General features: G+C 40.4%; 1 protein-coding gene across 7 annotated transcripts in view; it reads right to left on the minus strand.

Moving 5' to 3' along the window:
* The window catches only part of adgrb1a (adhesion G protein-coupled receptor B1a), a 177,298-nt gene that overhangs the window by 72,508 nt on the left and 85,266 nt on the right, over nt 1–19,524 (minus strand). For 2 of the 7 annotated variants that reach the window (XM_034698289.1, XM_034698287.1), the window contains exons 3-13: nt 12,406–12,564; nt 11,594–11,698; nt 8,520–8,687; nt 7,980–8,144; nt 7,300–7,464; nt 5,186–5,350; nt 4,996–5,097; nt 4,787–4,893; nt 4,401–4,595; nt 3,279–3,347; nt 1,899–2,007 (exon numbers count right to left, since the gene is read on the minus strand). In XM_034698289.1, coding sequence (XP_034554180.1) covers nt 1,899–2,007; nt 3,279–3,347; nt 4,401–4,595; nt 4,787–4,893; nt 4,996–5,097; nt 5,186–5,350; nt 7,300–7,464; nt 7,980–8,144; nt 8,520–8,687; nt 11,594–11,698; nt 12,406–12,564 — 1,509 coding nt within the window. Of the gene's footprint in view, nt 1–1,898; nt 2,008–3,278; nt 3,348–4,400; nt 4,596–4,786; nt 4,894–4,995; nt 5,098–5,185; nt 5,351–7,299; nt 7,465–7,979; nt 8,160–8,519; nt 8,688–11,593; nt 11,699–12,405; nt 12,565–19,524 lie in introns of all 7 variants that reach the window. The other 5 variants (XM_034698291.1, XM_034698292.1, XM_034698288.1 and 2 more) reach the window with 4 other exon arrangements.

Consider the following 19,524-nt stretch of genomic DNA (forward strand, 5'->3'; position numbering starts at 1 on the left):
CCCTGGGGAATCATTTTTATACATGGTTTTGTTCTTTTAATGCAGATTCAGAGGAACAGAAGTATGATGCTACAGGAGGAGAGATTGTGCTGTGCATGTCAACAACTCCGAGTAATCAAGAGACTGTAAAATATAAGAAACGTCTAAGAAACAAAGGCCCACGCTGACTGGATCAGATTGGACCAGACCAGAGTTTTTCATACATAGAGCTTCAGTATATTATTTGAAGGGATTAAATGATGCGTGTTGCTTTAGAAACCTTTTCTAAAGAACTTTTGTCTTAGCACAGCATGTGACAAAAATAGAGTTATTAAAAAATAACATATATCCAGCGATGCCAGATAAATCTGTGCAGTGGGAAATATGTGTTACTAAAATTAAGAATAAAGTCTTTGTTAAAGTGCAGGCTGTGTGCAAATGTTTGCCCAAGTTTGGGATTTAAAGGGGTCTTTATGTGAACTTCAGAAGACTTGTTTTCTATTTTTTGAGGCAAGAACAAAAATTAATATTTCTTAGTTTGGAAAAATACCTGATTAGGGATTCTAGTTACCAACACATGCTCTCAGTGTCGTTTACTAACAAACAGCAATAAACTTTTCAAGGTGACTTCATTTGAAAAGTAAAATTGAGCAACCAAGCATTTAGTTGTGTAGCGGAGCAACTGTGGGTAACAAGTTTTAAGAAGTAAGCTTGGAAGTGCAATTACCCTGAAACCACCCCAGAGATATTTCTAGAGATGCACCAGTTACAACTTTTTTATGCCGATACCAATCCAAAATGTTTGAAGGTCTGACCTGACAATGCTAGTTTTCATAGTTGTTTCTGTAACTGACAGCACAATCTCTCTCTGTCCCTCTCTGCCTCTATTATCAATCTTCCTTAATCTAAAACACTTTCTGTGAAGAGATGCGTCTCACAGCAGGTCAAACTTTTTAATCATACGCTCACACATTGAGGTTTCATCCTTTAAGTGTCCCACTGTAACTAAACAACATTATTGTGTGTATAATGAAATAATAAGCCTGTTTTAATGTACTGTGTACTCCTGCAGCTCTGGAGTACACAGAGAGACAGCTGTCTCATACAAGCCAGTCCCCTGCAGGTTCAGCGTGTTTTGTGAGATCTGCGTGTTTATTTTCATGACTTGACAAAATGATTGTGCTGCTCTTTGTTTATCCTCTGAGGTCGATGTTTTTTCGCTCAGCTGCTGATGGGCAACTCGTGTCCATACTGCTGATTTTGAGCTTGTGAGTATGCAGCTTTAGTGTTTATGTCTCTGTGTGCATGGCATAAAGCATGGGTTCACCACCTGGTTGATCAATGCACTTCTAGATTTTTCTGCTATTAGATACACACATTTAAAAGAGAAAGACTGGAACTCAACGTGACTACTGTTGGCGGTTATTAAATCAAACTTAGTGAGAGAAGAAATCCAAATCTTTGCAGAAACTGGAGTTTCAAAACTTTTTAAAAGGATTCTACAAACTTGAGACTTATGTTGCAGACCTGTATGTAAGAAAAGGTCAAACAAAGATGAAGATGCATTGTGTGAAGTGAAGGATCTTTATCAGAGACTACAGGTCATAATATCTTTGCCTTTTCTTCGTTCTCTTTTCACAGCAAGCGCTGCTTCACAGACTGAACCCTTCGTGTTGTTTGTGGTGCTAACTCGGTGGATATCTACTTGAAGTTGTCTGTAACAGATGGTTTTATCCGTAGTGTTCATTGATAATGCATTTGTTGGACCCCTGTGTTTATGTCTGACTCATGAGAGCAAAAGTCCTTCCTCTAATGTGTATCCATTGTAGTTATGAGGACAGATGTTCAGAGCTAGAGAAAAGAAACATCAAGATAAGAGTGTTTGCTGTGAAGATCTCCTTGATAGAGGCAAAGCTGACCTAGGTTATCTGTGACTTCATACATGTCCTGGAAGTCTTTCATTCGCAGGCCGATGACATCCACAAAGTCCTCCACCAGGCGGAAGAGCTCTTTGACATTGGGCCCCAGCTGAGAACAAAAAAGAGACGCACGGAGGCAGAATGAAGGGAGGGATTAGAGATGATGATAAACTTGAAACACAAAAGGCATGTCAGAGGAGAGTTGGATTTGTGGCAAACATTGTCTTACTTCCTGCTGTTGTTTGTGCCACTAGGTCAAATATTTCACACAATATTTATCTATATTTATCTTTTTAATGATGGTAGAATGAGAAACCAAGAGGAATAAACCAACGTATGAGTAGACGCTGATTTCTCTGATATGATTTATATCACCATACAAGGGTGAGAGCAGCAGAGCAGGGACACACACAGCAGGAAATATAGAGAGAAAATTCACACAAACAGAACGTAACTCGTTCTTGCGCATTTGTGCAGACCTGTAGTTCTCTGGAGTATAAAACCACCGTGACTGTCTAAAAACACCATTGACTGCTTTGTTTTTAGCGGATTTGAGCATGTTTTAACTCTGGACATATTTAAGGAAAGGGTCTGATAGTTACGTCTCGAACTACGATTGGCACACATATTTCAGGATGTGGTGCATCGCTGGAAATAATCATTTTAGTCCTAAAATCAATTCAAGAATTTGTTTATAACTCTGCAAAAAAAGTTGTCTCTTGGATCAACTTGCCCTTTATGAAGGATAAGTTGACCTACTAGGAGGTAAATTGTGCCACTCATCATGTTAAGTAAAACTGAAAATGTTAACCTTATATACATCGATAACAAAGTAAGATTCAAGTCATCTGTAAGGTTTTATGTAAAGATAAAGTTACACTAGCTCGACTCGCCCCAGGACTTCTAGGCGGAGTTAGCATCATGCTAACAGTATAGTCTGATAATGTAGCTTACTAAAGCAGGAAGAACAGACTGTTTTTTCCCGTGTAAGAATAGTTTTCTATCTTTTCTTTAAGCCTCTGTCCTTACTCGAAGAAGCCAGTGTTCTGCAGTCTGCACGGTGACACTCCTGAGCAATGGATGGGCGACGGGACGGAAGCAAAGATAGCGAAACACGAGTGGCTGAGTGCAGCAGATGGATGAGTGGGTGCTTGTGTTGACTCGCCTTCTTATTAGCTATAGCTATTTCTGTCCTCCCTTCTCTGCTTCTACCTCTGTCAGTCTGAAGAGACACAGGTGGGCTGTTGGTCCACCTGTGTCTTTGTCACACTGTCGAACTCATCAATGCTACAGCTCCAGGGTTGTTATCATGACTGCAGGCTGGAAAAAGTGTAATTTCAGAAGATGTGACGATATAAAAAAAGACAGAGTGATACTAACCAGTTGTGCCTCCTCCCATCGCTCTCTGTTCTCCTCCATCAACAGATTGCTGACTGACTGCACAAAGTTCTGCAAAACAGAGAACATGATATCACATGTTTAGCTTTCCATTTACAGGTCATGCTTTAATTTACAGGAGCAGGCTGGTGATAGTCTGAACATCTCCTCATCAACACATCCCAAGAATCAACAGTGGTGGTTAAAAGCTGCAAATACTTTCAGTGGGAAGTGTGACAAGAAACTGTTGTCCAAAGAGACAACAATTTCTTAGGCAGAGTGGTGCACTGAAATGTGAACTATGATTGGACATTTATATTTTCTTTATTCAGAAAATCCTACGAGTCATCCTGCCTTCCGGATCCATCTATTTTTGGCTGCATGCTGCAAAAACTCAAATCTTAGCAATTGTTTTATTTTTTAAATTCTGGTCAAACATATTTTATAGATTTAATATAAGCTACAGCCATGTGACCAGTCCGGATATATATTTTAATTCAAGATATTACAAGCAAAAAAAAAGTCTGGCATGTTTGAAATATGCATGATGTACTTAGGTTTCCAGCAATCAGAATAAAGTCTTATTTCAGGACACTAAACATGCAAGTTTTGGCAGATTTATTTTAATTATTTCAAACAAAACAGGTCTAACGGTTTGCTTTAAAACCTTTACATAATATATTTATCTGGACTTGTCATGTGAGTTTTATTTTCTTTCATGACAGCTGCAGGAAGCAGGAAGACACTGCGTCAGCTTACCTACAGCGTGCTGAAAGGGACAAAATACTCCTATTGTTTTGAAACAGACACTTAACATTAATTTAAAAACAAACAGTGTGAGCCTGTTTGCCTCAATGGTGGACAGAAAGCAACATTAGACCATTTAAAGTCTTCTTTTTCAGACACTGTAACTCCCTGGAAGTTAGTGTAAACATTCATTTCTGCTCAGCTATTCTGAGACCTAGGTGGGAGGATGTAAGCAATGAAATTGCATAACAGGAAGTGTAGATTTATTCATGTGTATGATTTAAACACAACAAATACCCACTTCAAACACATCGCTGTAAAGAAAGTCATTCAGAATTTTACACGGAATAAACCTAAACAAATGCATTTGAAACTCACCCTCATGTCTGCTCCACTGGGGCTGTAGTATGCCCTCCTGAAGATCTCCGTCATATTCTTCAGCACGTCCACAATGGCCAGCAGATCCCCGCTGTAGCTGGTCCCGTCGCTGGACGTCACTCGCAGCTTGGTCATCACCTCCGAAACTCCATCTCCCACAAGGCCACGCTGTGCTTTGGATAAGTGCTCCCGAGTCTGACACAGAAAGTTGCTTATGTTAGATTATGTTCATGATGAAAACTAATTTTGTCAGAACATAGTGGATTTTAATCAGTTTGAAAATATTGCTTATTTAGACCAACATATGTTAAAAAGAGTGAGTTAAAAAACACCAGACTCTCTCTCTAAGTATTTTGAAAGTGTTTATAAAACGTCCCCATGCTCACCAAAGTTTGTATACTGCGATAATCATTCGAGATGCATTTCATGTAGGTGGGATTCTCCCAGAAGGCGAGGCCCTCCTCATCCAGGGTGCAGCGGCGCAGGATGAGCCCTGTGTGGAGACACATGTAACATATCACTACGTCTGTTTCTGATCAAACTCCTGAAATCAGCAGCAGCTACTGTGGATGTATAAGATGAGGTGTGAGCTCACCCATGGCGTTTGGAGGACAGCGCACTGCGGCCGTGTCCCCTGCTGGAGTCATCTTCCACACCACGTTGGAGAAGTTGTCCTCGCTGCATATTTCATGAGGTTCTGCTCCGAAAAAAGCATAACGAGCTCAATGAAACTGTCATGTGTAGAATTGGTCACAGAAGGAGTAAAATAATATCGCTTTACTGACCTGGACATCGCTTTTCATTGCATTGTCGCACCTCTTCTCGGTCCCCAGGACAAGGCTGGCCCCCAAAAAAGGGCCCATAACAAATCCTGTTCCTCTGCTGGCTCCCTCCTCCACAGGTTTTCGAGCAGCCGGACCACAAAGACCACGGCTGCCACTTTCCATCCACTGAAAGAGAGCAAAGAAGAGAGAGATTCAGGAAGGATGAGAAGAGACAGAAGTGACTCAACTTGGACTCAGTCTCTGATGACTCAGAGCTGGACTTGGACTCAGCACTGACTGCGTTTGGACTCAGAGGATGGAGAGGAGGACTTATTTATTGACGATTTTACTCTTTATGTAAGGCTCTAGTAAGCAACCGTCTTATTTAGTAACAGTATAGAGTTCTTCTAATTGTTTTTAAACATCCTCCTTACGTCTCAGATCGCCTGTCGTTTTGTTTTCCAGATCGCTGAGGTCCTCAAATGCTTCCAATTAAAACGTGTCCTTTACAAAGAGAGAGAGAGCTTTCTGTTTTTATGCCCCTAAACTCTGAACTCTCTGAATCTGGACATTAAAATGTTGAGCTGAGAACTGAGACCTTTTTAATCTGGCTTATAATTTGAAGTAATGTATTTTTAGCCGTGGACTGTATTATAATTATTATTATTATCATCATCATCATCATCATCATCATCATCATCATCATCATTATTATTATTATTATTATTATTATTATTATTATTATTATTATATTATTATTATTATTATCCTTATTCTTCATATTATTATTATTATTATTATTATTATCATTATTAATATTATTATTATTATTATTATTATTATTATTATTATTATTATTATCATCATTATTATTATTATTAGTTGTAGTAGTAGTAGTAGTAGTAGTAGTAGTAGTAGTAGTATTCTAAAAATATCTATTTATCTTATTCATTTATTCATCTTTTTATTTCTTGTATTTATCTGATAAATTTGCTTTCTACTCATATTTTATCATTTTTATGGTATTTATTTTTATTATTTTACAATTTCTGTTGTTTTCCATCTCTGTTCTTTCGTGAAGCACTTTGGGCTGCATGCTTGTATGTATGAAAGGTGGCGTATAAATAAAGCTGAGTTGAGTCCAGGTTCATGCAGTCATAGAATGATGCTCCTCATAACAAATACTGTGATAACGGGGACTCTGACCTTTACTCTGATTCTTCTCTGGTGGCTCTGACTTCTCATATCCTCATGACTACAGCTCATTTAACTATATAGTGTTGAGTTGTTTCTTTGGCGTGTATCTATTTTCAGGAGCATTCAAATAAACCTGCAAAGATTGAAACCTTGCAGCACATTGGGTGGATCGAAAACACTCTTATACCTTGAAACTGCTGCATGTAATTAGCACTGACTGATAAGAGAACTATAACAGGACCAAGCATGAACCAAACATCACAAGTCATCTCTACTGAGCTTTATGTGAAGACTTTTTGTGTCATTCATGAAGCCTGCACAAAATCAGTACCATGGACAGCGACCTCTTTGAAAGCATCAAGCCTTCAATCCATATTTGTATATGTGATATATTCGAGTCTGTGCAGGATTCCAGGTTAATTGATTTGTTTTATTGTTTTCCTCTTAAGTGTGATCTGCTTTCATGTGCACTCTGGTACGTTATCTTTACATTTTACAGTGTGTACTTCATTAAACCTCTTAATGTTATCTTTAATGACTGTTTCAGTGTTTGTAATATTTCTCCACGGATCATGAGAAGGATATAAACTTTGCAAATTGCTTTCTTTAAATAGATAAATGATTATTAAAGGAGCATGAATGTCTTCTTTAAACTCTGTATTTTAGCCTTTTGATTATCTGTCCTGCATAAATACCCAAACACCGGAGTGTTGCAGCATAGCTTTAACATTTCTTTTATCAATGCAACCTTTCTATTAAACCCCAAATCGTCCGTTTACGTGTCAAGTAAGAAACAAAATCCCTTCTCAAAAATTTTAATTCATACATGCACGAATGAAAATATATCATAAAGCAAATCTGGTGTAAAAAAAATAAAGACAACAGTCTCTGAAATGAGGTAAATATTCTGATCTGAGTGTGGCATGTCGGTCTTGTACCTGGACACTCCCCAAGGAAGCAGTCCACAGTCTCCAGCCACTCTCCTCTGCACTCGGAGCCCCCGTACGAGGGCCCGTTACACTCCCTGGTTCTCTGCATGGTCCCATTAGAGCAAGAGGCTGAACAGGAGCTCCAGCTGGACCACTCGTTCCACACTCCATCCACTGAAGATGGCAACAGACAGACACAGACACACAAATAAACGTTAGTTAAACGATGGGTTAATGTGGCTTTTTGAAGCATTCAGAAACCTTAAAAGAAAGAATGTAAACGTTTTTTTTATTTTCCCCTTTAAATCAAGGGAAAACCGTGTTACGCTGCTGTAACTTAAAGAAACAGGGATAGTAACCTCACGTGCACTGCTGCACTCATGATGTGAGTCAATGTTTGCCTGAGAGTACAGAAAAACAGAGCTTAAGTGAGATGTTCCATCCTGCCTACTCTCACCTCCACGCACCTGGCTAAGTCCTGCGTACAGTGGGAGTGATTCTGTTGAGTGATTGTAGAGTTTGGAAGGTTACGTCGATGGATGAATACAACTTCCCACAAGAGTGCAAAAGGTGGGAGGGCTGAAGGAGCTTTTAGAGGATTCATCAAGTGATTTTTGAAGCATGATTGAAGTGATTATGTTGTGACACTGATTGTCTAATGTATGTCTGCTGATGTGTGTGTTCCTTACCTGGACAGACAGCGATGTTGCAGAATTTGGTCTGTTTCTCTGGTCCCTCACAGGGATCTCCCCCAAACTGAGGAGGGGTGCAGCTTCGTGTTCGGGACCTGTAACCTCGGCCACAGGTCGAGGAACACAAACTCCACGGAGACCACTCGTCCCAAGCGCCATGCACTGCAATCAGAGCGGCTAGGGTATGATTTATAGACGGACAAACACAAACCCCCCCAACACCTCAAAATATAAGATACTGATCTGTGTTGACTCTTTAAGTTACTCTGTGTTTGGCTGAGCTGGATCATCTTCACACCTCTACACTGAGGAGTCTCCCTGCCTGTCTGCATGAAGGAGTGCCTGCTTTAAACTCTGTTTCTACATGATGCTAACATGCAGGCAAACTAATGTGAGTCCAGGTCTACCGATGGGCCATGGATGTGCTAAATGCCTGAGGAGGAGAGTCAGGTGTGGCTTGTATGGGTGAGGTAGGGTCCAGGAGAGGGCTGGGCGAGCGCAGGAAGATGGCAGTAGACCGGGGATGTGGGAGCTTACCTGGACAAACAGCAGAGTTGTTGCACGGTCTCTGCTCTCTCAGTGGCCCACTACACTGGGTGCTGTAGGAGGAGGACACACAGAAACGAGTGCGACTCTGCCAGCCCTCCCCACACGTGGCAGAACACACACTCCACGCTGACCACTCCTCACCTGAAGCTGAGTCTACTGAGGAGGGGGAAGGGGTGGGTAAAGGAAAGCAGGATAGAGGGAGAAAAAGGAGGAAAAGGAAAGGAGAGGGCCATAACTAATTATCATGCAGGATGCAGCCTCTGAGGCCAAAAGAGGAAGGGTTGTGGTGTTATCGAGGGTAGCTTCTGGCTGTCCGACATTTTAGGGGCCGCCTCCTTCAAATGCCTCTTCTTTACAGACCGGTAGTTAAGGCTGTCTAAAAGGTTCATCCAAATGATCCTGATAAATCAAGCCTTATTTTGAAGGCATAATTTGTGCTCCATGTTTGTCCGTAGGATTCCAAACTTATGCACCTCGATCACGTGAGATGACGATAATTTAACGACCTAAAGAAGGCGGCTCCTGAAACGCACTCCAGCTTCTGTTCTGCTTTTTTCTTCTTCGACTGTTGGACTCTGATGTCATATCCTTTGCATTGACTTCCAAGAGGAAGTGAATGCCACTGGCTGAGGATATGACACTCATCTTTTTTTTTCAGAGGCCATGACTGCTGATTGAACGGGCCGGTTGACCAATAATGGGAGAAATTGTGCAGTCACAGCTGGGAAAGCAGGGAGCAGAGAACTAAACAGGATGTGGGGAATCGATTAGCAAATTAAAGTGATACTTCACACAAAATCCACCTTGTTTTTATAAAAGCTGGACCCCTGTAGACCGGAAACATTCGTACTTTACTCATTTGCAAGGAGGAGCGCTGGTTTGTCTCTGTTTGTAGAGCAGCAGGCGCCCCATGCAGGCGCCCCATGCACAGAGGCGACAGTCCTTGTTTCTTTGCAGAGCATTTGACTGTCAGTTCACTGCAAAAACTTAAATCTTACAGACTAAACCTTATTCAGCTGCCGTTTGCATGAAATATCTTGAAATAAGATCTTATATCTGCCACCCAAAGCTAAGAGATATTTGAAGTAGAAGTTACAAACACACTCGGTAAGCTTTGAGATCTGCAGCGTAGCTTGTGTCACGAAAGCAGGAGGTGCACACAGGGTGAAGAAAGGACCAGATTGTCCACTAATCATTCACAGATGGCATCATGCTCTCAAACTGATTAAAAAAACATTAAAAAAAGATGTAAATAAAAATCCATTCAGGTTCAAAAACCTCCTAATTTTGAGTCAGTACACCCTTGAGTCCAAGCAGACGTTGGTGCCAAGAAATCCCGTGCCAAGTACAAGATCAAATAGTTGAAGGTATTCCCTTACTCAGGCACTGGTTTGGCTTTATGGTTGAGTCACACAGCCTGTGTGCGGAGGCTACAGTCCTCAATCAGACAGCAGGTTCGATACCAACCTGCAGGTCCTTTCCCCTAAACTTAATACTTACCTTTTTCATCTGGTTTTTAACTTTGACTAATTCATTTTAAGCCCTGGACTGAGTTATTACCATGATTAGCATTATTTTTCTTTTATATTTCATTCCATATTATTTTATATTATTTTATGTTTAGCATATTTTGTTTAATTTTTCCAGGTTTTATCTGATTTTATTTTATTTGTTTTATTGTAAGGATTTTATTTAATTTTTATGATATTTCTCTGATTTTATTTCATTGATTTTATTGTAACTATCTTATTTTATTCTTCTGAAATTTATCTTACCTTATTTCACTGATTATATTGTAATGATTCTATTTCATTTTTCTGATATTTATGATGATATTTTATTGATTTTACTGTTTTTGTTTGTATTCTCATCATATTATGTTGACATAATTTACATCAGAATGATGGAAAGAAAACAGTTTTATCTCAGACGTTATGTTACATTTCGTCACCTTTTGTCTTCTAATTCAAAAATAATAATAGTAATAATAATAATAATAATAATAATAACAATAATAATAATAATAATAATAATAATAATAATGTGCATTACTTCATTTTTGTAACCTTTTAGTGAAGATAAAATGCATAATTTTAAGTATTTCCCATAAAAATGATTCATCTTAAGAAGTCACAGTTTTCTTGACCTTTAACTTTTGGACCCTAAAGTCTAAAATTATCTTCCTTGAGTCAAAATGGAAAGGTGTTATCTTCAAGGGATTATGAAATATTGGTTCCTCAAAAAAAAAAAAGGCTCAAAATGTGGATGGATGGAAACATGTCGCCTTCAGCCGTGGTACACTCTCATTCTCCACACTCTGCTAAGCCGTTGTAAAGCTAAACGATCTTCATCCCTATTGTGCAAATACTGGCGCAACCTAACAGTCGGCTAACGTAAACACATGTAGAGAGGCGGAGCTTAAGTGACCTTTAGCTGCCTTGTAAACATCAACAATGCACCCACCTGTAAATCAACTCACCATGCCCATATATTTGCACATTTATGCACGTTAAAATGATCAGAACAGATGAGATAACACAGGACCTATCCTCCTGCAAACAGCCCCCAGTGGACACTCGAGGAACTGCAGCTTTTTTTGCACATTTGCATCATCTTCATGTGTCAACTTCCGTTTTTGCAGCTTGGATTAAACACATCCTGATTGCAGTTTTACGTCACACACACGTGTCTCAGAGAATAAACATCACGTCCCGACCTGTCGAGTCCCTTCTTTCGGTCTACAGGGGGACTGCTTCTGATTTTGAGTGGAGTATCACTTTAACAGAGAGGGAAGACTCCATTGGATAAAGTGTTTTACAGACAGGGCACAGTGTCCTGTTATGACCTCACATAAAGTACAGTTGCACTATGTCCAGTCAGGGTCCATGTTGGAATCAGTCCGCTGCGGACGAGGCACTACGTTGGGAGATTTTGATAGATGTGTGCGTTTCCTCTCTACGGATTGTGTGGTTATCAGTTTGTGTGTATTGTACAAGTGTGGTGGTCACCCAAGCTGCCACAGTGACTGATGCATGGGATCCCTCTGCGTCCCGTTGTCTTACCTGTCTGAGGGCTCTGAGGTCCGCTGCGGGGCTTGTCTACGTCATCACGCTTGCGACTGTCCACCGAGCGAAGCGATTGGCTGCGAGAGAGATGGCGACCTTTGCCTAAAGGGGGATGAGGCAAGGCCGGGAGGGAGGAGGGGGCGGGGGTTAGCAACCACAGCTCCTTCATTTAATGGCTTATATTTTGGGACACAACCGTGACGTGATTGGTCACCCAGAACAGCATCAGCCAAACTTGGGACTTTTGTTGTGCTGTTGGTTTAAATGTGATGTGCAGTGCTCGTTTGGTGTTTCTGCTGCTGTGTGATTATGTTTGTCTGAGTTCCTAAATGCCTCTGATGGCATGACTAACAGGAAAAACACATTAACACATCTACAGTAATGACAACCTGCTGTTTGAGCTCCAGAGAGAGACATACTGTTTAAGGAGTACAAAAGAAAGAAAGCTTTAATAACAGTCAGTGAAAGCTCAAACACCTCCAGAAATAACGCCTACAAAGTGATTCTCTGTGTCCTTTTAGCCATTTGTGAGTGTAATGATTTCGACATACTGTGCATGCATGGTCTTAAAAACCATGCCATTAGTTTTCATCGATCAAAGTCCCCTTTCCAACATGCACTCCTTAAGTCAAAGCTCTGACTTATAGAGGACGGACACACTAGCAGATGAACATGATGTCAGACAGGAAACACGGAAACAGCTGCACACACTCAGAGCGTGAAAGGGCACTCACATACGGACATGAGAATGAAGAGAACATGAACATGGACACACACACATACACAAACACACAGAGTGAGGAGCTCACCCGTGCAGGCCTGTGAGTTGCAGGGCCGGCCCTCCTCCACCACGCCCTCACACAGGTACGAGTCCTCTGGGGGAGACCGACACGTCCGAGTCCGGATCTGGATCCCACCTCCGCACTCGCTGCTGCAGTGTGCCCACAGACCCCACACACTCCAGCCACCTAGAAATACACAAACACACACAAGTCAGTCGTCAATTATAGAGGATTAAGAATTAGAGACAGGGCCACTGGACTAAATCATTATTTTTATTACCTTTATTTCAGCATCATTTTTAATTTTAACTTTATTCAACCTTATTTTATGTTATTTTATCTTAATTCTATTTTATTATTTTTCTGGTATTAATCTGATTTTATTGTATTGATTGTATTTATTTTTTCTGGTATTTATGATATATTTTATTGATTTTATTGTATTACTTATATTACATTTTTCTGATATTTCTCCCATTTTATTTATGTAATTGACCCCACACACTCAAGGCCACCAAGAAATGCACACACACAAAGCAGGGGTCATTTATAAAGCCTGAAGAGTTCAAGAAAGGGCCGCTCTGTGATTTGACCCTTGAACTCTGTGATGGAAACGGTGTCGTCAGTGCATGGATTTAAACTTTGGAGAGTTTACAGATGAAGGTTCGCCTTTTTCACAAATGCACTCCAGAAAATATCCTAACATTATCCAGGTGGGCTGAAAGTAAATGTAAACGCAAACAGCTCAACTTTAACCTCAACTTGATCCACATCCTCTGATGTGTGAAGTTAGGATGAGCTTATGTTTGAACGAAGCAGGTAAAAGAGGGCAGAGTGTTGATGTCTTTCACGTTGATGGAGTTTCTCTGCTTTATCCTCTTAACTGCAGGTCTCTGTCGTCTCTCTCATGTTTCCAACTGTTGTGATTGTGTTGTGGAAACATACCTATTAGGGCCGTCAGGGTTAATGTGTTAATCATGATGCAATTACCTTATTACACCATGTTTCTTCCTGCAGTGATGGAAAATAACGACACCACTGTGGCTTTAAAATCACATGCGTCACTTGTAAATACTCTCAGGCAGCTCAGCTGACACGTCAAGCAGACTGACCTCAAACAGCTTAGTCCTCTCAGGTGGACCGTCACAACTTACATTTCAGAGCCAGAATAACTTCATTAATTCACAGGGAAATAAGAGCATTGCTGTTACTTTACAGGAAACACTTTGAAAATAAGGCTGGGCGATAATTTGATAACGATAATTATCGTGATATAATTTTTCTCAATATAAATATAAAAATGTTTGATAAAAAATCAATATAAATAATCCTGTAATTACACCACCCAGGCACTGAAAATTGAGAGGGGCGCTAATGAGCCTTAAACACTAGTTGCCACCCAACATTAGACAATAGACGAAGACGGCATTGAACCTCCAATCATGTTGCAGGGTGAGAGGTAGGCAGGGCTTAAAGACATTCAGAGCAGAATGTAAACACAGCTGAAACGGGTGACAGCAGCAACAAAAGAAAACTAAAAACCTACCAGCTCAAAGCAGAATCGTTAGTCTGACACTGAGTCGACTCTGCGTTAACTATAAACTTAATACACTTCATTAAATATAATTTCAGGATGTGGGTAAAGGAAGAGCACAGAGACAACGCCTGCTGTCCATTTCAAACACGTTTAATGTCCACCACGACAACAGGACAACTGAACACTGAATAACTGTGATGCATTCACTGCACTGTGGGAAACAACATCACTCTGCTTGTAACTCTTAGTAATCTTAAAGGGGAGAGCACAACTCACAACAATACTCTGACACACAGAATACAATTTTATATTTCTTTGTTGTAAATTTAAATCAAATTATGCAAATAAACTCAATCTGAGAAAAATAAGAATCTACAAACTTAAATTTCACAAAAATCTAATTTTACACCAAAGACCTGCTTCCTGTTAGCACTGTCATAAATGATGGATTCAAGAAGTTTATCAGAAAACTAAAGAAAACAAACTGTCTGGTTTCTTCAACTTTCACTCAGGACCAAAAATATCTGTTTACATTTAAATTGAATAATGATTTCATATATATTGTGGTAATTATTGATATCGACTGATATTAAATAATTTATTGTGATAACATCATTTTCAATATCGCCCAGCACTACTTTTAAATTCAAAATAATGGAATTTTAAACATAATAAAAGAAATGCAACCACCATGATTAGCTTGGGATCCAAAAAATCAATCATTCCACCCCCCAGACATCCTCCATTTCAACCAAAGGGAGTCTCAGCAATTTAGAGAATGCATCGGACAGAGACAATCTCCTACTGTATGAAGAGCAGCCTTAAACACATCCTGAGGAGTACTTCAGGAGTTCATGCATCTAAGAGGCTGCACTGTGAAACATAAAGAATGTATTCCTCAACACTCCAGAAGACATTTGAATATTGAGAGAAGCTTGTTTTTTCAAGAGCATTTAAAAGCTTTGTGCAATAAATGAGTGCTGAAATTAGCTTATTTGCTAACGGTGATATCATCTCCTCAAATGATTTATATCCATCCTGCAATTGTGATTTTCACTTTTGACAGTACACTGTCATTCCAGTCCCACATCAATAGTGTCACTCGGTCAGCATACTTCAATCTCTGAAACATCTCTCGTCTGCGTCCGTCTCTCTCCCCCAACGGTACTGCCATTTTGATTCACACCTTGGTCACCTCCTGCCTAGACTACTGCAACTCCCTTCTTTTTAGATTACCAGACAAATCCATCCATAAACTTCAACTGGTTCAAACCTCCTCACCAGAACCCCCTCCACCAGCCACATCTCACCTGTCCTGCAGCAACTCCACTGTCTTCCCATCAAACACTGCATCATCTTTAAGATTCTGTTTCTCACTTTCAAGGCCATCAACAACCGAGCTCCTTAGGACCTCATTGAGCTACTCCATACCAAAATACCCACCCATAGTCTCACGTCCTGCTCTTCCACCCAACTCACCCTCCCACCTGCTTGCTTGACCATCATGGGGCTGAGAGCTTTCAGCTGCTCGGCCCCCCGCCTCTGGAACACTCTCCAGGACTTACAAAATTCCACCTCTCCCACCATCTTCAAATCCCACCTCAAAACTCACCTTTTCCACCAAGCCTACTCACATCAGTTTGTCTTTATGGGACTAGAAAGACTTCACTTTCACTTTCACTTTCACCATGACTTCACTTTCATCTTTCTAGTATTGCATTGTTATTCTGTTGTATTTATGTATTTATTTACAGTTGAGTGTTGTTTTTTATTGTTGATATGTCACTCAAGTGTCCAGAAATGCGGCTATAAATAAAATATATTATTATATTATATTATATTATATTATATTATATTATAATATATAACATGGTTTTGAAAAACAAGATATTTTGCAGCAGGATGGAGCATCTACCCTGCTGTGAGTACATTTCATCCAATTTTAAACACTTTTTAAAGTTAGACAATGACCTCATCAAGAAATTACCATGTGACACTGTGAAAAACCAAATCCTTCCTTTCTTTTGGCCTTTACAGTTTTTATTTTATTCAACATGATGATGTAGAAATCCGGCTGCAGAGGGAGGTCAGTTGTTCTGAGGGTTGAACAAAGTTTAAAATGTCATCTGAAGTTGTAGCGCTCAAATTAATGTTTAATTTTCATCATCTCAGAACAGCAGTGGTCTCTTTGAAATGAACCTGCATGTGTTTTTTGTGATCATCTGCTGCAGTTTGTTGCATTCTTCATCCCACAGAGAGACATTTAAAGCTGCAGATTTGGAGAGCAGCCAGAGTTCAGCCTGTGTGAACAAACACTTTTAAAGCTTCGTCTAAAACCTTCTTTACACTGAACACACGGGATCAGTGTGGTTCAACTTAAGAGGTTGGGACTGAAAAAAAAGAGTGTGAGCAGATGTGGATTTCTTTTTTCGATCAGAAAGTCCTCCACACTGTGATCGCTTGAAAGAAACATGTCCATATGAACAAGGGAAGTCAGGAGAAGTAAATGCAAGAGGAACCAGATCAACTTCAATTTAAACTCATTTAACTCTGAGTGTTTCCATCATGCAAGCTCATACTGCACCAGACTGTTCATACAGAAAACAAATCTATGTCAGAGGAGAGGTCAGACACAAATCCATCCACCACAGTGACCATGCTGCAGACACAGCTGCAATCCATCATGACCCCGAGTCCAAAACATAGTCAGCAAACTTTCTCCACCGTAAACATTCCTTCATGGATGATCTTGCAGAGTATCTTTGACATAAGTCTACAACTGTCTTATCATTTCAACCATTAAAGTCACAAGCATCTCCACGACTCTGCTTTTACCTGCTATTCTCAACCTTTCTGCAAACATGCAAAGAAACAACAAACACTTTAAAGAAGACACGGAGCAGCCTGCACGTTAGCGCCTGCAGCTGGACTTCTGTAGGCGACGTGGTCACAGCTGGAGTCTGACATGAACAGAACACAGTATTCCGTGTTCAGGCTTTACTCTGAAAACAGCTTTGCATTGATATTCCTGAGCATTAATATTTTTGTAAGCTATTATTTTGTTTGAATAATGCTATTCATGCCAAGCGTAGTGTTGAAGAATCGGTTTATTATCAACTCACTGAGCTTAACTTAAAATTTCCAACATATCTTGCGTGTAAAAAAACTTCAACAGCAAAGTTTCATGAAATTTGTTAACATGATAGTTTATGAACGTTACAGCTTCTCACGGGGACAGATTGATGAAATGAAATATGTTGTTTTCTTTCCCTTAAATTTCACAACAACCTGCACGCCTGTAGATGTCGCTGTTCAGCCCTCAGTCTGGCTTTATGAGCCAGAGAGAGTAAGTATGAGAGCTAGAGTGGCTGAAACAAGACAAATATCAGTGCTTACGCTCTGAAGAAGTAAAAAAGAAAAATGTCCACAGCTCTTTACCAAAAAGAGAAGAGGGAGCAGAGTTTGCTCTCCATCAGACCAGCACCTCACACACAACATCGACACAGACCGTCCTAATTCACAGGTCAGCATTTGGCGTCTCTTTAAGATGCAGTGATAACATCACTGAGTTTTCTTTGCAACCTCTACATCTCTGCACAGTGAAATCTTAAAATAAATTCTAAAATGCAGAGGAAGCCAGCAGAGAAAAGCGAGGACAGGAGTGATTTGATGTCGTCTATTAAAACCAGTAAGTACTGCATTGTAAGACTGCACGTAACGTATCCTGACCCATGTATCATGATATGTATCCTATAGCAAGTTTGAAAGCTGCAGAAAGTCAACAATTAATGAGATACCTTATCTTTTCAAGGCTTGATGTGCAGGTTTACGAGACCTGCATCAAAATGCTGTCATGCCTGGATAATCAGAGAGTTTGTATTAACTGCAAACCTTCCAGCTGAAACAGAAGTTTTAATCTGAAGTCTAATCCTGGAAGTTGAGGATGGTCACACTCTTGTATCAGAGGTAAAGTGAGGGCACCCACATTCATCAGCAGCAGAACTCCTGCACTGAACAACACCGACTGAGCTCCCTGATTCAGAGAGATCTGAGAGGAGATACTCTTTCTTTTATAACAGGTGTGATGAATGCTATTGTCATTGTCAAATTCCCCGTGTGACCATTCTGATTTAATGCGCTCCATTAAGATGTGTGCTGATATGAGGACGAGCGGGTAAAAAGCTGCCCAGTGCCTCTTTCTCTCTGTGTCCTGCACGCTCATGAATGTTTAATGGAACAGACAGATGCCTTTCAGCCCCCACAGGCAACGACAAATATGTATTAATCTGCATGAATAGAACATGAAGCTGGCCGGCATCCAGACACACACCATTTTAATTACTCGCAAGTCAATTTCCTTTGGGGTGAGGGAGGGCACTGTGGAGGGCACTTGATTTAGTCAAAGGAGTCAGATATGCAAACACACACACACACACATTCCCAGTCCCTCCACAGCTGTGTGTAATCTCAGCATGTCAGCGTGATGAGTCGAGCCTTTTGGAGGGAAAGCGACAGAAGCAAGTGAAAGAAATAATTCAGATGTGTAAACAATGTCCCCTCCCATCAGAAATGAAATTAGCAGGCACCAGTGATCACAGTCAATACCAGCGCGCTGTCATCAGACTGATCGAGTGTGGCTCAAGTGTTTACTTATGGCTGTGAAATTCAATTTGCTCCTGTTCCTGTGACCACGCTCAATCAGCACGTAAACACAAACTGACCATATCATCAACAGGAAGAGCGGGCAAAAAACAAACACACATCACCTGATTGGAGAGGTAATACGGTCATTTTTACCATCAGTGCACGACACACTCACATGCTTTGTGGTGCAGGAGACTCAAACAACATGTGCATTAAGCTTCCTGAGTTCATCAAGGTAACCTCAGGGTTTTGGCAGCAGGATAAATCACCCAGGAGATCAACTTGTAATAAAGCAACCGCCCACAGACCAATCAATTCTCCTGTTCGCCGAGCTCGCAGTGTTGAACCTGAGCGAGGAGCCAAGTGTTTCTGCAGGAGGTATTTACTGATCCTCTCACAAACATGCTCCGATAACAGAGACATAATGCATTCTTACTTTTAGCACATGTAAGATGTGAAATTGCAAAGCTTACTTACAACCTTGAATGATGTTTTTATATTTCTTTCTATATTCTAGAGCTGAAATAATAAAAAATACATGTGTGGTTATGCAAACTACAAGCCCTGCAGGGTGAGCAAGAGCCTGTTGCTCTACTTGTCCCTCTCAGAGATGGTTGGGGTCCAGTAGCTCTTCAGGCTGCCCTCACATCTGTGCCCACTAACTGTCATTATTTCCTCACTCTCAAGACCAGCCTGAGACCACACTAACGTTTTTACCACAGTTTTAACAGGCAGAGGGGGAATGAGACCGACTACTTTCTGTGGAGTGATTTGATATGACCATAGACTGTATAAATAATGGACATAGTATCCATGACGTCACCCATCTGTTTCTGGCGTCCTCAAACCTGAAACCAACAGTTGATATCACTAAGTCCTTGTTTTATGCAGTGTATGATAATATAAAGTAGCTATAGTGTTAGAATTTTTATACTTCCTTGCAGTCATGATTATGTGATGGTTAT

Source organism: Notolabrus celidotus, chromosome 12 (genome assembly GCF_009762535.1).
Source record: "Notolabrus celidotus isolate fNotCel1 chromosome 12, fNotCel1.pri, whole genome shotgun sequence".
Lineage (NCBI taxonomy): Eukaryota > Metazoa > Chordata > Actinopteri > Labriformes > Labridae > Notolabrus > Notolabrus celidotus.